The sequence below is a fragment of the Balearica regulorum genome, chromosome Z (assembly GCF_011004875.1).
Source record: "Balearica regulorum gibbericeps isolate bBalReg1 chromosome Z, bBalReg1.pri, whole genome shotgun sequence".
In the NCBI taxonomy this organism is placed as follows: Eukaryota; Metazoa; Chordata; class Aves; order Gruiformes; family Gruidae; genus Balearica; species Balearica regulorum.
Genome location: NC_046220.1, coordinates 42224788 through 42237869, shown reverse-complemented (window position 1 = coordinate 42237869; position 13082 = coordinate 42224788). Strand labels below are relative to the sequence as shown.

At 35.9% G+C, this 13082-nt stretch overlaps 1 protein-coding gene across 12 annotated transcripts in view; it reads right to left on the bottom strand.

The window, feature by feature from the left end:
- AGTPBP1 (ATP/GTP binding carboxypeptidase 1) overlaps positions 1-13082 on the bottom strand; it is a 75724-nt gene that overhangs the window by 15290 nt on the left and 47352 nt on the right. For 9 of the 12 annotated variants that reach the window (XM_075739967.1, XM_075739965.1, XM_075739966.1 and 6 more), the window contains 5 exons: positions 12443-12623; positions 10856-10985; positions 10363-10494; positions 8873-9049; positions 2770-2930 (listed from right to left, as the gene is read on the bottom strand). In XM_075739967.1, the coding sequence (XP_075596082.1) occupies positions 2770-2930; positions 8873-9049; positions 10363-10494; positions 10856-10985; positions 12443-12623 (781 nt within the window). The other 3 variants (XR_012832992.1, XM_075739973.1, XM_075739974.1) reach the window with 3 other exon arrangements.

The following is a 13082-nucleotide window of genomic DNA, read 5'->3' as shown; positions in this document are numbered from 1 at the left end:
TAGAATTTCTACCTAACATCTAGACTAGCTTTTCCCTGTAATTTAAGGCTATTACTCCTGGTCCTGCCCGCCCTAGAGAGAAAAGACTCTGCCTCTGTCTTCTTGTATTTGAAGGCAGCTGTCAAGTTCTTTCCTCCTCCTCCTCCTAGTCTTCCTTTTCATTTTGATAATGGCCTTGTAATGAAAATTGTAATCAAAACAATTTTGTTTGCTGTAGTAAAAACAGCTTCCTCTGTCACAAAGTTGGAATTCCATCTGGTGATTTCTCACAAGAGCTTTACAGTATAAAACATTGCCCCTTGCTTCCCAGCTTTATGTCAAGGAATATATCCAACGTGCACTACGTAACTTTTTTCAAGCATCTATACACTTCCTTAGCAGTTAACATTTTTAATTTCTTAAGTTTTGGTCTCTTTTGTCAACACTTACATCTCATCCCAAAGAATGGAAATCTGTATCAGACAGTAAGCTCCTCATATATTTAAGAAGAATCCTAAACAGATTACCTTCAGATGATAAATATCCAGAATCCTTGGCAATACATATAAAACAATACCTTTTTTTTTTCTCCATAGCCTGATCCCTGCCTGTGAGACAAAACAAAACTGGAATCTGTGTTTTCCTAATCCAAAAGCTTAGGACAAGAGAACTGCTTTCCACAGTTACCTGATGATCAACTCTCTCAGTCCCCAGCGTAATAGCAGTGGAAGCAGATTTTCTGTGCTAATCTCTCTGTAGTATCACTCATTAAACTACTACACTATACAAATGCACAAGCTAGAGACTTTTCAGATAAAAAAGGTAATTATATTAATTCATTCTAATGGCTAAATTGTCAACTAAGGCAAGGAATAAAAGAAAAAGAGTTTAAGACCATTCACAGTTTATCCTCCCCACCTCTTTCTTTTAACTGATACTGTCATGGTTTAGCCCCAGATGGGGTAAAATCACGACAGAAACACACTATAGAGATAGTAGAATACGGTTTTACACTTGCAAAACCAAAGCCACTGGTATTTTATTTACACTTTCAAACTACATCTTACAAGGCTGATGGTAATTCATACATCAAATGAAAATTTAGAGTGATACACTGAAAAGTAATGTTACAAGTGGTGAGCACTGCTCTCTGCTGCTACCATTGTTATGGTATCAATGTTATATTAGTACAGTAAACACCACCAAGGCATTCTTAGTGATTGAAATGCTGTGTTTTGTCTGCACTGGAGACACCATGCTAATGCCATTCCATCAGTTGTAGAGAACTTTCTGCTTTTTTCACCATCTGCCATATGACTCTTTCTCAGTGAGCATACCTACACTTCAGTGAGGCTTGCACACTGGTTGGGGTGAGTTACTCCCAAGCTGCCTTCTGATTGTATCTCTTCCAGGAATCACTAAGCCTTACCCAAGCACAAAAACTGATCTAACAGTAAAAATCCAGCCATTACAAGCAAGCCAATGCTGTACTAGGGAGGAAATGATACTGGGGGATCCAGCCATCACTGGAATGATAGATGTCTACACATCACAGCTACTCTTCATACACTTTTAACCATTTTCTTAAGACACTCTCCTATTGTTCTTATCACCTTTTAGCTTATACTTCACTTTTCATTATGTTCTGTAAATGCTAAGCATGAACACAAGCTCCAGTCTTTGTCAGTACTCCACATTCTGAAAACATGTGTTTAAATGCTGGAACTAAACATCACCTCCCCCTTCCATAGGGTACCACAGATGCCCTCCCATATCTCTGCTAGTTTTGCATAGTCTAAGACAAATTGCTCATTTGTCTAGCATCCAATGAAAGTCTTAGTCTCAAGTCTCAAGTCTTGTTTCAGTTGCACAAAACCAGTAACAACTTTGATTTCCACAGTATTGCTTTAGCTAAGTTGGAGATACAGCCAAGGCCGCTACAAAAATGTTTTAGGCTCTAAGTATGCCAAGTGATAACATATTACAGTGTGTAAATCTTATTCTTTTCTAATTTAATTCTTTTTTGAAGTCTGGAATTCTGCTTTAATTAATCTCTAACCAGATTTTCAGAAAGAGATGCTTGTACATTTGAAATAATTTGCTGTGCACCTCCAATTACCATGTATATGTGGATACTTCAGTGATGAATTACATGAATGGAAATATGCAATAGTATGCATACTTCTGCAAGCCTATCTAGAGCTTTAAGAATTGGCAACTTAATAAGCTAGCTACTGAGCAGATACACATTTCTTTTGTGACCCAAACCTTATTTCACATGTTTTAAATTCTTTAAATGTTGTTACATATGTCTACCAGAGGGGGAAAAAACCCAACAAAACTAGTTTGGAAGAAAACGGTTTTCTAAAGTGCTTTAACTCACGTACTTGAAGTCTGTCTAAATATATTTTTAATACTGTGGCCAGTATTAGAAAGAGAAGAAAATGCTCTCAGAGAGACAACTGAGAGCTAAAACTTACTGAATTTTACTGCATATAACTCCCCAATGACATTAAAATTGCTGGCATTTATCCCAGCAACAAAATGTGACATATAGTCTAACTCTGTGTTTATTGTTTTCTTTAAAAGTTCGAAGCAATTTAATTAACACAATAGGTCTCCAATATATTCAGATTATTGTTACACTAACAGGTCACAACACATCAATGTTATTTTTTTATGAGTGGAAAAACATTTTTGAGAGAATCTTTACCTCTCTTGAGAAACTGCAATTTTTCCTGGGAGGAAAAAAAAAAAAAAAAAGAAGTAAATATAGTAAATGTGTACTACCTTGTCACTTTGCAGCTTGACTCAATCAGGTCATTTTCAATATCCAACAGACTAGAAGGCAGATTGTATTCCAACGGTGAGGCCACTCTTTTTAAACGCAGTAAGCCAACACAGAACTTTGCTCCCATCTCTTCCAGTTCTCTTGTTCCTATCTGCAATCCCTAATTTAAAAATAAGATTTAAAAATACAAAATAGGTGCATGCAGATAGACCCATACATGCTGCAGCATTACTATTTAAAACAAATTTCATTGTTTTATTTAATACATTCTCTTGCTCTAAAGACAGAACAAATAAGAACTGTAAAGTAAACTTGAAACTTTGAAGACTATCAGAGAAAACTCAGATAATAACTACATGATTCCTCTAAGGCTGAACAGACATTTCCGGACACATCCACATTTCTTTGGAGCTTCCTAGTCTATACTTCTAGCACATCAATATTAACAGCACTTTTCCTAGTGGCATTGGAAGAGAGATGGAGATCGTGTTCAAGTTGGTAAGTATAAATTATTTTAAAAACCAGCACAAAAATTCTAAAAAGGAATTTCAAATACTAATATTTCAAATACAAAATTCTTCAACAGAAGTTCCACTAGAATGAAAAAAAATGAGTGAATTCATATTGTAGCTCTGATCAAGTTCATTACTATGTTCTGACATATAAATAAGACTATTTCAGGCAACAAAGTTATGGCTTGACACAAACATCTCTTCCCCTCCTCTAAGTTAGAGACTACATGTGTTAATTCTGAAACCATTTATTCACATATTTAGTAATTAAAAACAACAAAGTCTCAAAAGCTATAGCTGTTTTCTAACTCAAGTGACGTACCAAGGCACCTTCCTCTGCAAAGAGTATTTAGAAGGTAGCACTTACATAATATTCTCCAAGTTTACATATGTGATAAAGCCTCCCATCACATAATTATACACTTTTAATTTAGCCAGTGGTGCACTATGTATGGACAGAACCTCTGACCTCAACTACTTTATTCAAAGAGAATGATATTCCAGAGTGACCCTTAACAATTATGGAATCGGCTAGTACTGACTGTACATAAACCAACAAATTCAATTTCACAACCCAACTCAATCTCCTCCTTTGCAACTTCTGTATCTCAGGAGAACTTTAAAGAATTTTACTTTGGATCTTCTAAGCCTCTTACGGTAAAGGGTAGTTAAACAGGAGCTTTGAAAAAACAAGCAGGGAAGTAAAGGAACCAGGACCTGATGATAAGCTAAGCCATCAAGTAGGAGAACACATGAAGCAAAAAGAACAGAGTAGGAATTTTTTTACTAAAAGCAAAACCACACACACAAGCTTTGTATATGTTACCACGCTGATGCTGTATTTTAAAATGCAAGGTTTAAAAGAAAGTGTTATGTTGCTCCAGAAAGGTACAGTCCACACATTCTTCTTGTAGCTCTGTTTTGAACATACGCACACTTCATAAAGGGAAAGTTTGATTTTATTTTTCTTGTGAGTTTTTTTCCTCGATAGTCTTCATAAATAAGGTTCTTTTTAGTAACAAGAAAGTTAAAGCTATATCCAGTATTCTAAATCCAGCCAAATGGTACAGAAACCTGTTAGCAGTGAACAAGAGTTGGATATTTGAGTATTATTGTTAATAGTAATACTACTTACCTTTGTTATAATGCTTTTGTGCTGTAGGTTTCAAAGCACTTATTAATAAAGGAAGAATTATCCTCACTTTACTGATGGACAAATGGAGGCAGAGAGGGTTGAAGCGATTTGCACAGTGTCTCACAGCATGTCACTGACCCCGCTGGGAACAGAAATCAGTTCTCCTTACTCCCAGTGCAGTACCTTATCCACAGAGGCCAATTTTTTGTTTTTGTTTTGTATTTGTTTGCACGTCAGTAACATTCGAAGACCCCAATCATAGCTGGGGCTCCACTACGCTAATCACAGGAAGACACAGTCCCTGCCCCAAAGAGATTAAAATAACATTAAGGACAAGAGGCAACAAGTATGCAGAAGAGGAAGGAGAAGGGTAACAGTAATCTCACTGTTACACAGATTACTAATGTGCACAACTTGATGGTTCAGAAATTTTTCCAATCATTGTCTACATCTGTTGCTGAAGAAGTTATTGTTAGTTGGCAGATTACTTATAGACAATATAACAGGAGTGGCTCTAAATCAAAAAAAGGACAAGGGTACAGCACAAAAGAAAGTGCAAGGACAATTGTTAGAAAGATAAATAGCATGTGCATGTTCCGTGGCTGCTATTTTCAGCACAGCAGAAAGAGGATAGAACTAAAGAGAGACCTAAATGGGTAAGATTGGAGGTGGATAACTGAAATGCCTGGACAGTAAAGTTTGAACTTACTATACTGAAGGGTCTACATACTTGCGGTAAAAGCCCATGCCAAAGTGTAGATTTGCTTCTTTAAATCATGATGGAGAATGCAATACCACACAGCTGCCAAATACCAGATTTCTTAATCCACTGTTATTCTTTCATCAGCCAAATCTCTTAATTTCCACGAAACAAGAGACCTAAAATCTGTTTCAGGAAATAATAATAAATAGTTGCCCTAACTAAGGCAACAGAGGTGAAGTTCATTTTCATTGAAGCCTTGATTACACTCATCTTCTTGATCTCTTAATCATTTTCAACTCTTGTTCTAGTACCTTTAACTGTGGGCCACTGAAGTTCCTTAAGTGTTACAAGCATTGCTTTTAAGCATAAGCCACCAAGAAGTAGCTGCTTTTTTTTTTTTTTTAAACATGGACCAAATTCCATTCCTTTTTCTTTACATTTTATACAACTGTCTTTCTTCTAGACAGTAACATTTCAGATGGCTGAAGTCTTCCTTACTAAGCATGTCATAAAAATACCTTCACATGAATAATCTCAGTGATAAACTTTGCCACCTGAAAGCAAAGATGCAAAATGAAGGCACTACAGACTGCAGCCTCAAGTTGAGAAGAATGTTTCTGTAATATGTACTTAATAAATTGAAAAAAGCCATACTAAGATTTGGAGAAGTCAGTTGGACAGTAAAACATCACTTTCTTGTTCTGCTTTCTTATTCAGCAGAGTGTCCTGGTTTTCACTGGGATAGAGTTAATTTTCTTCTTAGTAGTAGGTATAGCATTGTGATTCGGATTTAGTATGAGAATAATGTTGATAACACACTGATGTTTTGGTTGTTGCTAGGTAGTTGTAGTATCTACACTAACTCAAGAACTTTTCAGCTTCTCATGCCCTGACAGTGAGAAGGCTGGAGGTGCAGCACAAGAAGCTGGGAGGGCACAGCCAGGACAGCTGACCCAAACTGGCCAAAGGGATATTCCATACCATATGATGTTATGCTCAGCATATAAATGGGGAGGAGTTGGCGAGGGGACAGTGATTGCTGCTTGGGGTCTTGACTGGGCATTAGTCAGCAGGTGGCAAGAACTGTTTTTCATTTGCATCACTTGTTTTTCTTGGGTATTATTTATCTTTTTTTATTATTTTCCTTTCCATTACAATTTATTATTATTATTTTATTTCAATTATTAAACTGTTCGTATCTCAATCCATGAGTTTTCACACTTTCACTCTTCCAATTCTCTCTGCCCTCCTGTTAGGAGTTGCAGGGGGAGAGATTGAGTAGGTAAGTGGTGCTTAGTTACTGGCTGGGACTAAATCACAATGCAGAGGCTACAAAGATGTGATCATTTTTGTTAACTCAAAATGTAGAAACTGAAGGATCACAGTAGCTGACAAAGTTGGTTGACTGAATCCTTCATCTCCTCAAGTCTTCTTTTTATGTGCATCATAAAATTTCCAGGTAACAAAATCTTTTTGATTAACTTAAAAATTAAGCAATACTCCCAAATTTATTTATCTCCAATCAGGAAAGGACTTGACTTCAGTTTTCAGGTGGTTTGAATTATTGAAGAAATTCTCCTTTTGTCTGGCATCTTAATTATCCTCCATAGTATAACTCAGAGCATCTTTTCAGTATCTTGAATGGCAGATGACTGAGCAATATTTGCAGCACTAATTCTCAAAGCGCTACAAAGACCCCACGCAAGCAGTTGAAACAAGACCTTCCAGAGATAACTCTGTCACCAGGGATCCTAAATTCAGGCAAGAATTGCTAACTTCTGTTCAACAGCTTTCTGGCTGGAAATAGTCAACAATCACCATTGTCAGAGTAAAATAAAAATAATAAGAAGAAAAACTGATGTTCTGATATTATCCAGCTTTGGCAAAGACTCAGCATTTCTACCATGAAGAACAGAATTGTTGAGTAATCCCTTTTGTGCTTTGAACAAAATTCAGTGATGATGCCAAACCAGAAGATAACTGCAAAAGTGCTTCAGACCTTTACATAATACACAGTCCCTCAGAGCTGAACTGTCATGTCCTTTGAGTTAGAAAGTAGGAGGGGAGGGAATTTCTACAATTTGACTCTTCACTGTGTTTTGAAGTAACATATTATGAAAGACGTCATCTAATTTATACCACAAGTTTATTCACAGAGTTGCTGGCCCCACTCCTTCCCTCCCTCCACACACACACAAAAAAACCCCAAACAAAAAAAAAAGACCGAGCCTTTTCAGTTCTTTGACCTTCTCACTGGAGAAGTGTTGCTCTTTTCTTGTTCTGTTTAGTCATCTTGGCATTTTAGATACATTTTCTTAGTAAGTCTGAGCATTACCATAGTGAAGAAAAAATGAAGATCTTCCTGTATATTCAGAGGATGACTAAGACCTCAGAAACTGTTTTACTCCAAATAAAATGAATGACAGAAGAGCAATTTGATCTCATCAGCTAGTTTATATTACACAGAAGAACGCTCTTCCCTTTTGGTTAAATAATTTTTCCACAGACTTTAGCCCCTTGTAAGTTTGTCCACAAAGCATCTTCAATTCACCTTTCTTAAGAACTTTCTGTAGCAACACTGCTAAAGCCGTGAAGGTTCATGTTTGTAAGAATATTATGGAACTTTCAAAACAAGCAAGTTGGATGAGTTATTTTTTAAAGCTCCATAATAATGTCATCTGAGGAATAATGGAATATTCTGACAACAGCAGGAATGCTTCTGTTGTTAATTGACAAAATGAACTTGTCCATTTAGTAGTTACGGTCCTACTGAAATTCCTGCCAAAATATCTGTCTTTGTTCTGCCTAGGGAGATAAGCATGGGTGTTGGTGCATACATTAATACATTAAATATACTCTGTTCCAACTTTTTTTTGGTCTTGCTCCCTTACCCTTGATCCCACCCTTCTGATCCTCTTTTTGTCAAGCACTGTATTTCAGTCTTGTGGTGATTTTCTTGATTAGAATTCCTAAACTCTATTTTCAAGCAGAGGAAACTGTGATTTCTTCCATGACTGTTCACTTTAAAATCTTGCTTCACTTTGTAGCTAAATTAATCCAGTGGCAGAAGTTGAAGATCAGATGTTAGGGTGGTGGTTCTCCCCCTTTTTCCCTATGAATATGAGAAACTATGAACAGGGCTACCTTTTCTTTTCAAATAGCCAGCCCTGTTAATGCTTTTGAAGGACACAAATTGAAAACATGTTTTAAGTCAAGAAGCCAAACAACTATGATGAGTAACAATGAGATGTGTAATTTGTAGTTCTGGTAACATGATATGAAAGTGTTTTGATTTATAAGCCTGTTTCTGCAGTTACACAGGAAAATTCTGTAAGGGACACTACTAAATACCTGCTGACGAACCATGAACTGCCACGGTGAAGTGAGAAATTGCCATGTGTAAAGGAAATTTTTATTCTACTATTGGCATAATCTACTGGAAAGAACAGTTCTGATTTTTTATCTACATGCATATGTATGTGTTACAAGCAATAATTAATACTACTTTTGTTAAAACAGCCAATAAGCATAACATACTCTGTGTGCATGGGGGGGGTTAAGTGACAGATGAAGACTTCTATGCAGCCTATAGTAGTGCAAATTATGCAATTTCACTCTAAGATTAGTGTAAACAGAAATCTTAGAGTTTTAGAAGTTTAAAGCAAGCAAGCAAGTTGGGTTATAGAACAAGATACCAGTGCAAATAGAAGAAATTACTAAGCAAGAACAGTTTAACTGATATATTTTCTTACCTTATATTTGCCCTGGTCACATCCACATAATGTGCTTTCCATTGTGTAGCTCCTTTGTACTCCTATCTCTCTCCAGACAACAACTCGCGCTGTTGATTCCTTGGACTTTTCCACTACAAAGCTGCAGCTGCCCATGCAGAATGCTGGGGCAGTTTGACTCAGGATCTTGGGGAGTGCCTGCAGGACAGCAATTTGAAAAATACAGTGATTCTTTTATTTCACTTATGGAAGCAGAGGGGAGGGGAATATTCCATCACAAACTGTTATCAGAAAATTTTCTTGCAATTTGATTTAAAGGAATAAATATGAAAACATTTCTCCACCTTGAGTTTTCAAAACCCAGTGTGTTCAAGTAACAAAAGGTCTGCCATTTCCTACTTATTAAAATCCTCTTTTTCAGATTCAATCACTAAAATTGTTAAACATGTGGCTAAGAATCAGGATACAAAAGAATGCTTCAGGTGATCAACATCTCCTCCTAATTCAACGAGCTAACTTTGCTCATACCCTATATAATTATTTAATTTAATTCATTTTCAGACTGTTTCAACAATCCAATTTGCAGACCTAACACAGGCAATATTTTATTAATACATAAAATTCATTCATATTCAGCAAAGTTCTTCAAACTTCAAGTACATGAATCAAAGTTCAATATAACTGTTCACATGACAGCTTCAGAAAAAGGCAAGAAACAGTTATGCAAATGTATGTATTTGAATAATGCTAAATGACTAAATCCTTTCCAGGTTTTTTTTGTACCAGTTATGCCACAACACATGGCTATTTTGGTAGTACGTATACCATTATTAGCTTAAGCTTGCCCAAATGTTTCAGTTCAAGGCTTTTTCCAAGCCAAAAGGCTTTTTCCCACAATTCTTACTGACTATTGTCTTTTGTGTGGCATGGCAATACAGGCTGAAGTGACAAACCCCCATATACGCATGCTGGGCAGCAGATGCGAATGGCATCAGACTCAGCATCCAGGAAATCACACAAGAAAATCAAGGAGCGATAGATGGCATTAAAAAAATGAGAGGTTTGATAAAAAAATTCTGAAAGCATCTGTACTCATTTACATGCATGGATGTGTAACAAGTGTTTTAATATCCATTCACACGCTTTTCAAGCTTAACTCTGCATCCCCTCAAAAAACCAAGGGGTTTGGACACATTAGGTTGCACAGATTTGCAGTAGCCACAAGGCGGCAGGGGAGTTACACAGAAGAAACAGGTACCACGTAATTCTTTAAATCTTTTGGATTTAAAAAAATAAAGCACTCTACTAACATTAGATCTTTAGCTGCATTAGTGTACAATGTTTAAAGCTCTCAAAATATTTTTAAGTATACTCATGAAATAAGAAGAGATCATTTTAAAGAAGTTTGCCTATGCTATATTCATTATGGGCACAGAATAACATTGGGAAGTTATTGGAAAAGTATATTCCAAATTCATGCCAAGTAAAAAAGGTACAGGTGTCAAACTTACCCTGTAACCAAGGTCTTCCATCACATCACAAGAGGCAGCATTAACATTTGTGTGCCACATTGTCTCTTTGATGCTGCAGCCATACATAAATACATTCTTTTTACGAGAGTGACCATGATAATCACAGTAGACCTACAATAGATCATTTGAGAAAATAAAGCCGAGGCATATGGAATTAACATTTTATAAAAGTCATAGAAAGAACAGATACAATTTTTTGTTTCTACTGTTGAAAGTTCCAAAGAATTAGGAAACACAACTCCTTATATAATTAACTTGTGCATTAAGACAAAAAACATAGGATTCATCTAAGGAAGATTAACCTACCATAGCAAAGGAAACAGGTTTAGATCTAAAGGTTTGTGGAAGACCAGTTCTCCAAGTCAAATAAGAGTGACACAGTTCACAGGACCATATTAAAATGTTTACTTTACAGACTAGCTATACAGACAAGGTTAAAAAGATTCAGAATTGCTTACACACACATACTCACCAAAGGTAAACGTTTTATAGCAGCCAGATATTGCAGTAACCCTTTAGCATGGTAAATAGTGGGATGCAGATCTGGATTTGGATTTTGCCACTGTCTGTTTAAATCTTCTCCACTTAAAGAGCAACGGTGGCTATTGTGGGGGGGTGGAAAAACGCATGATGTAGTCTGTATTATCATACTTTTAAATAAGCCTCCCCCCACCTCAAGTTTTCCTTGTCACCACTGCTTCTTTGGAAGGAGTCTGGTAAGAAACAAACTTCAGTTTTCTAATATGCCAAATAACAGAAGTGTTTGGGGCTTTTTAAGTTCTGTTAGAGAAAATCTAAAAATAAATTAGAAGTAGCTTCTTATATGAAGTTAACTGTAATCTTGCTAATTTGCTGTTGAAACTGAAGGCTTGTGTTTCTATTCAAATGCTAGTTCAAAATCAGTAATTTCGAATATATGGTATCTCTACAGTTTCGGTGTCTTGACTTCTGTAATACAGCCTAATGTCAACCAGAAATCTAAGACTTGAAACACGAGGTTGTTAGGAGACAAGTAGCTGTGAGAAAAAGAAAGAAAAAACGAAAACCAAAACAACAACCAAAAAACCTCAGTGAACAAATAAAGAAAATCTCTGTATTCAGTCAACTATCAGCAAGAACTTTTAAATTTGCAGAAATTCACGTTCATGCAGTCATCTTCAGTACATTTGTCCTTACATTGTGTCTGCTGGGACAGATTTCTTAACTGTCTTTTAATACAACTTTCACTTGTATTCTGAATGATTTAATTCTAGGTGTTCTATATATATATAAAGACAGGGTTCTACTCAAATCCGTAACTGGTTTGATTTTTATTATTCACAAAATCTGTTAAAACACTACCCATAATTAGGGTAAGAAGGAACTGTAGATTCACCATACCAAAATTTCCATTTCATATGAATTCCCTGTAAACAAGTAAATATAGACTGTTGAATGCTTATTCATAGAAGTATCAAAAGGTTCTGAAATATCCCTCAAATTTATTAAGAAAAGTGGTAGTGAAAGAATTACCATTAATAACTTTAATTAATCAGGATACTCTCTTACTCTTTTTTCTTGAACACCTATTAACTTTCCCCCTTTTAGTAACACTTGACAACAGCCATTTCCATAACATCCTTCTAAAAACTGTAATTAAAAAAGGAGAAAAATAACATAAAAAGCTTTCTCAGATACAAGGACTGCTATTTTACATGAGAAGCATGAACTTGTTTAGCCTTTCCTAAACGCAGCTCTGCTCTCATACAACTCTTTACACCTATCCAAGACTGTAGTTAAGAGAGACAATTAAAGTGCAATGTCAAATCACATAGGAATTGTTATCATCCACGAACAACTGAAAATACTTTTTATAGAACTGAAATTCATGGAATGATGCATCTGCCTTTAAAAAGCCAAAAAGTGGAAATGTCCTAGCAATTTTGTAAATGTGGGATTTTTTCACATTAAGTATTGCATTTTTATGTTTCCAGGAGTAGTTTAGATTTTTTTTTTTTAAATAATAGCTGCAACGACTTAGTAGTGCAGGTTACACATTTGTGAGTAAACTTATGCTTACTTTCCATTGATGACACCATCTGGATTGAGCATGGGAATAATTTTGAAAATATAAGATTCTCGTAAACATTGGGCACTTGGATTATTGCTCATAAGGTATTCCAGCGTTCCCTTCATAACCCAGCTTGCATTAGTCTCTCCAGGATGTACACGAGCAGACAGGAAAACATAAGGACGATTCCCTAGAAGAAGTATGCATAGAAGTTGCAAAATATGATACCAGCTAAGTAAACAGTTTGTTAATTGAAAAAGAGATGATAGTCAGCTTCATTTATTACAATGCAAACTGTAGTATTTGGGAGTGTTATTTAGTATCAGTTTTATTGATAGAGCTTGCCAGAATATTGTTACAAGGACTGCTAATTACAGAACTCTCACAATGGAGCTTTAAATTCAATCAATTGCGTAGTCACAACTAATGTGAGCTGGCAATTATGATATAAGGACTTTGATGGCTTTTTTTTCCAATAGTCAAGAAAAACACTGGGGTGGAGGAACAAACCAGGAATGGTATCATAACCAAAGCTCCTTTAAAATTGCAGTAGCTTAGATACTGGCTTTATGAAAGATTTTTTGACAAGTAAATAACCTAAGCATTTGGAGAAAAAAAAGTTACTCAGAAGTCAGGTATTTTTTTCCAA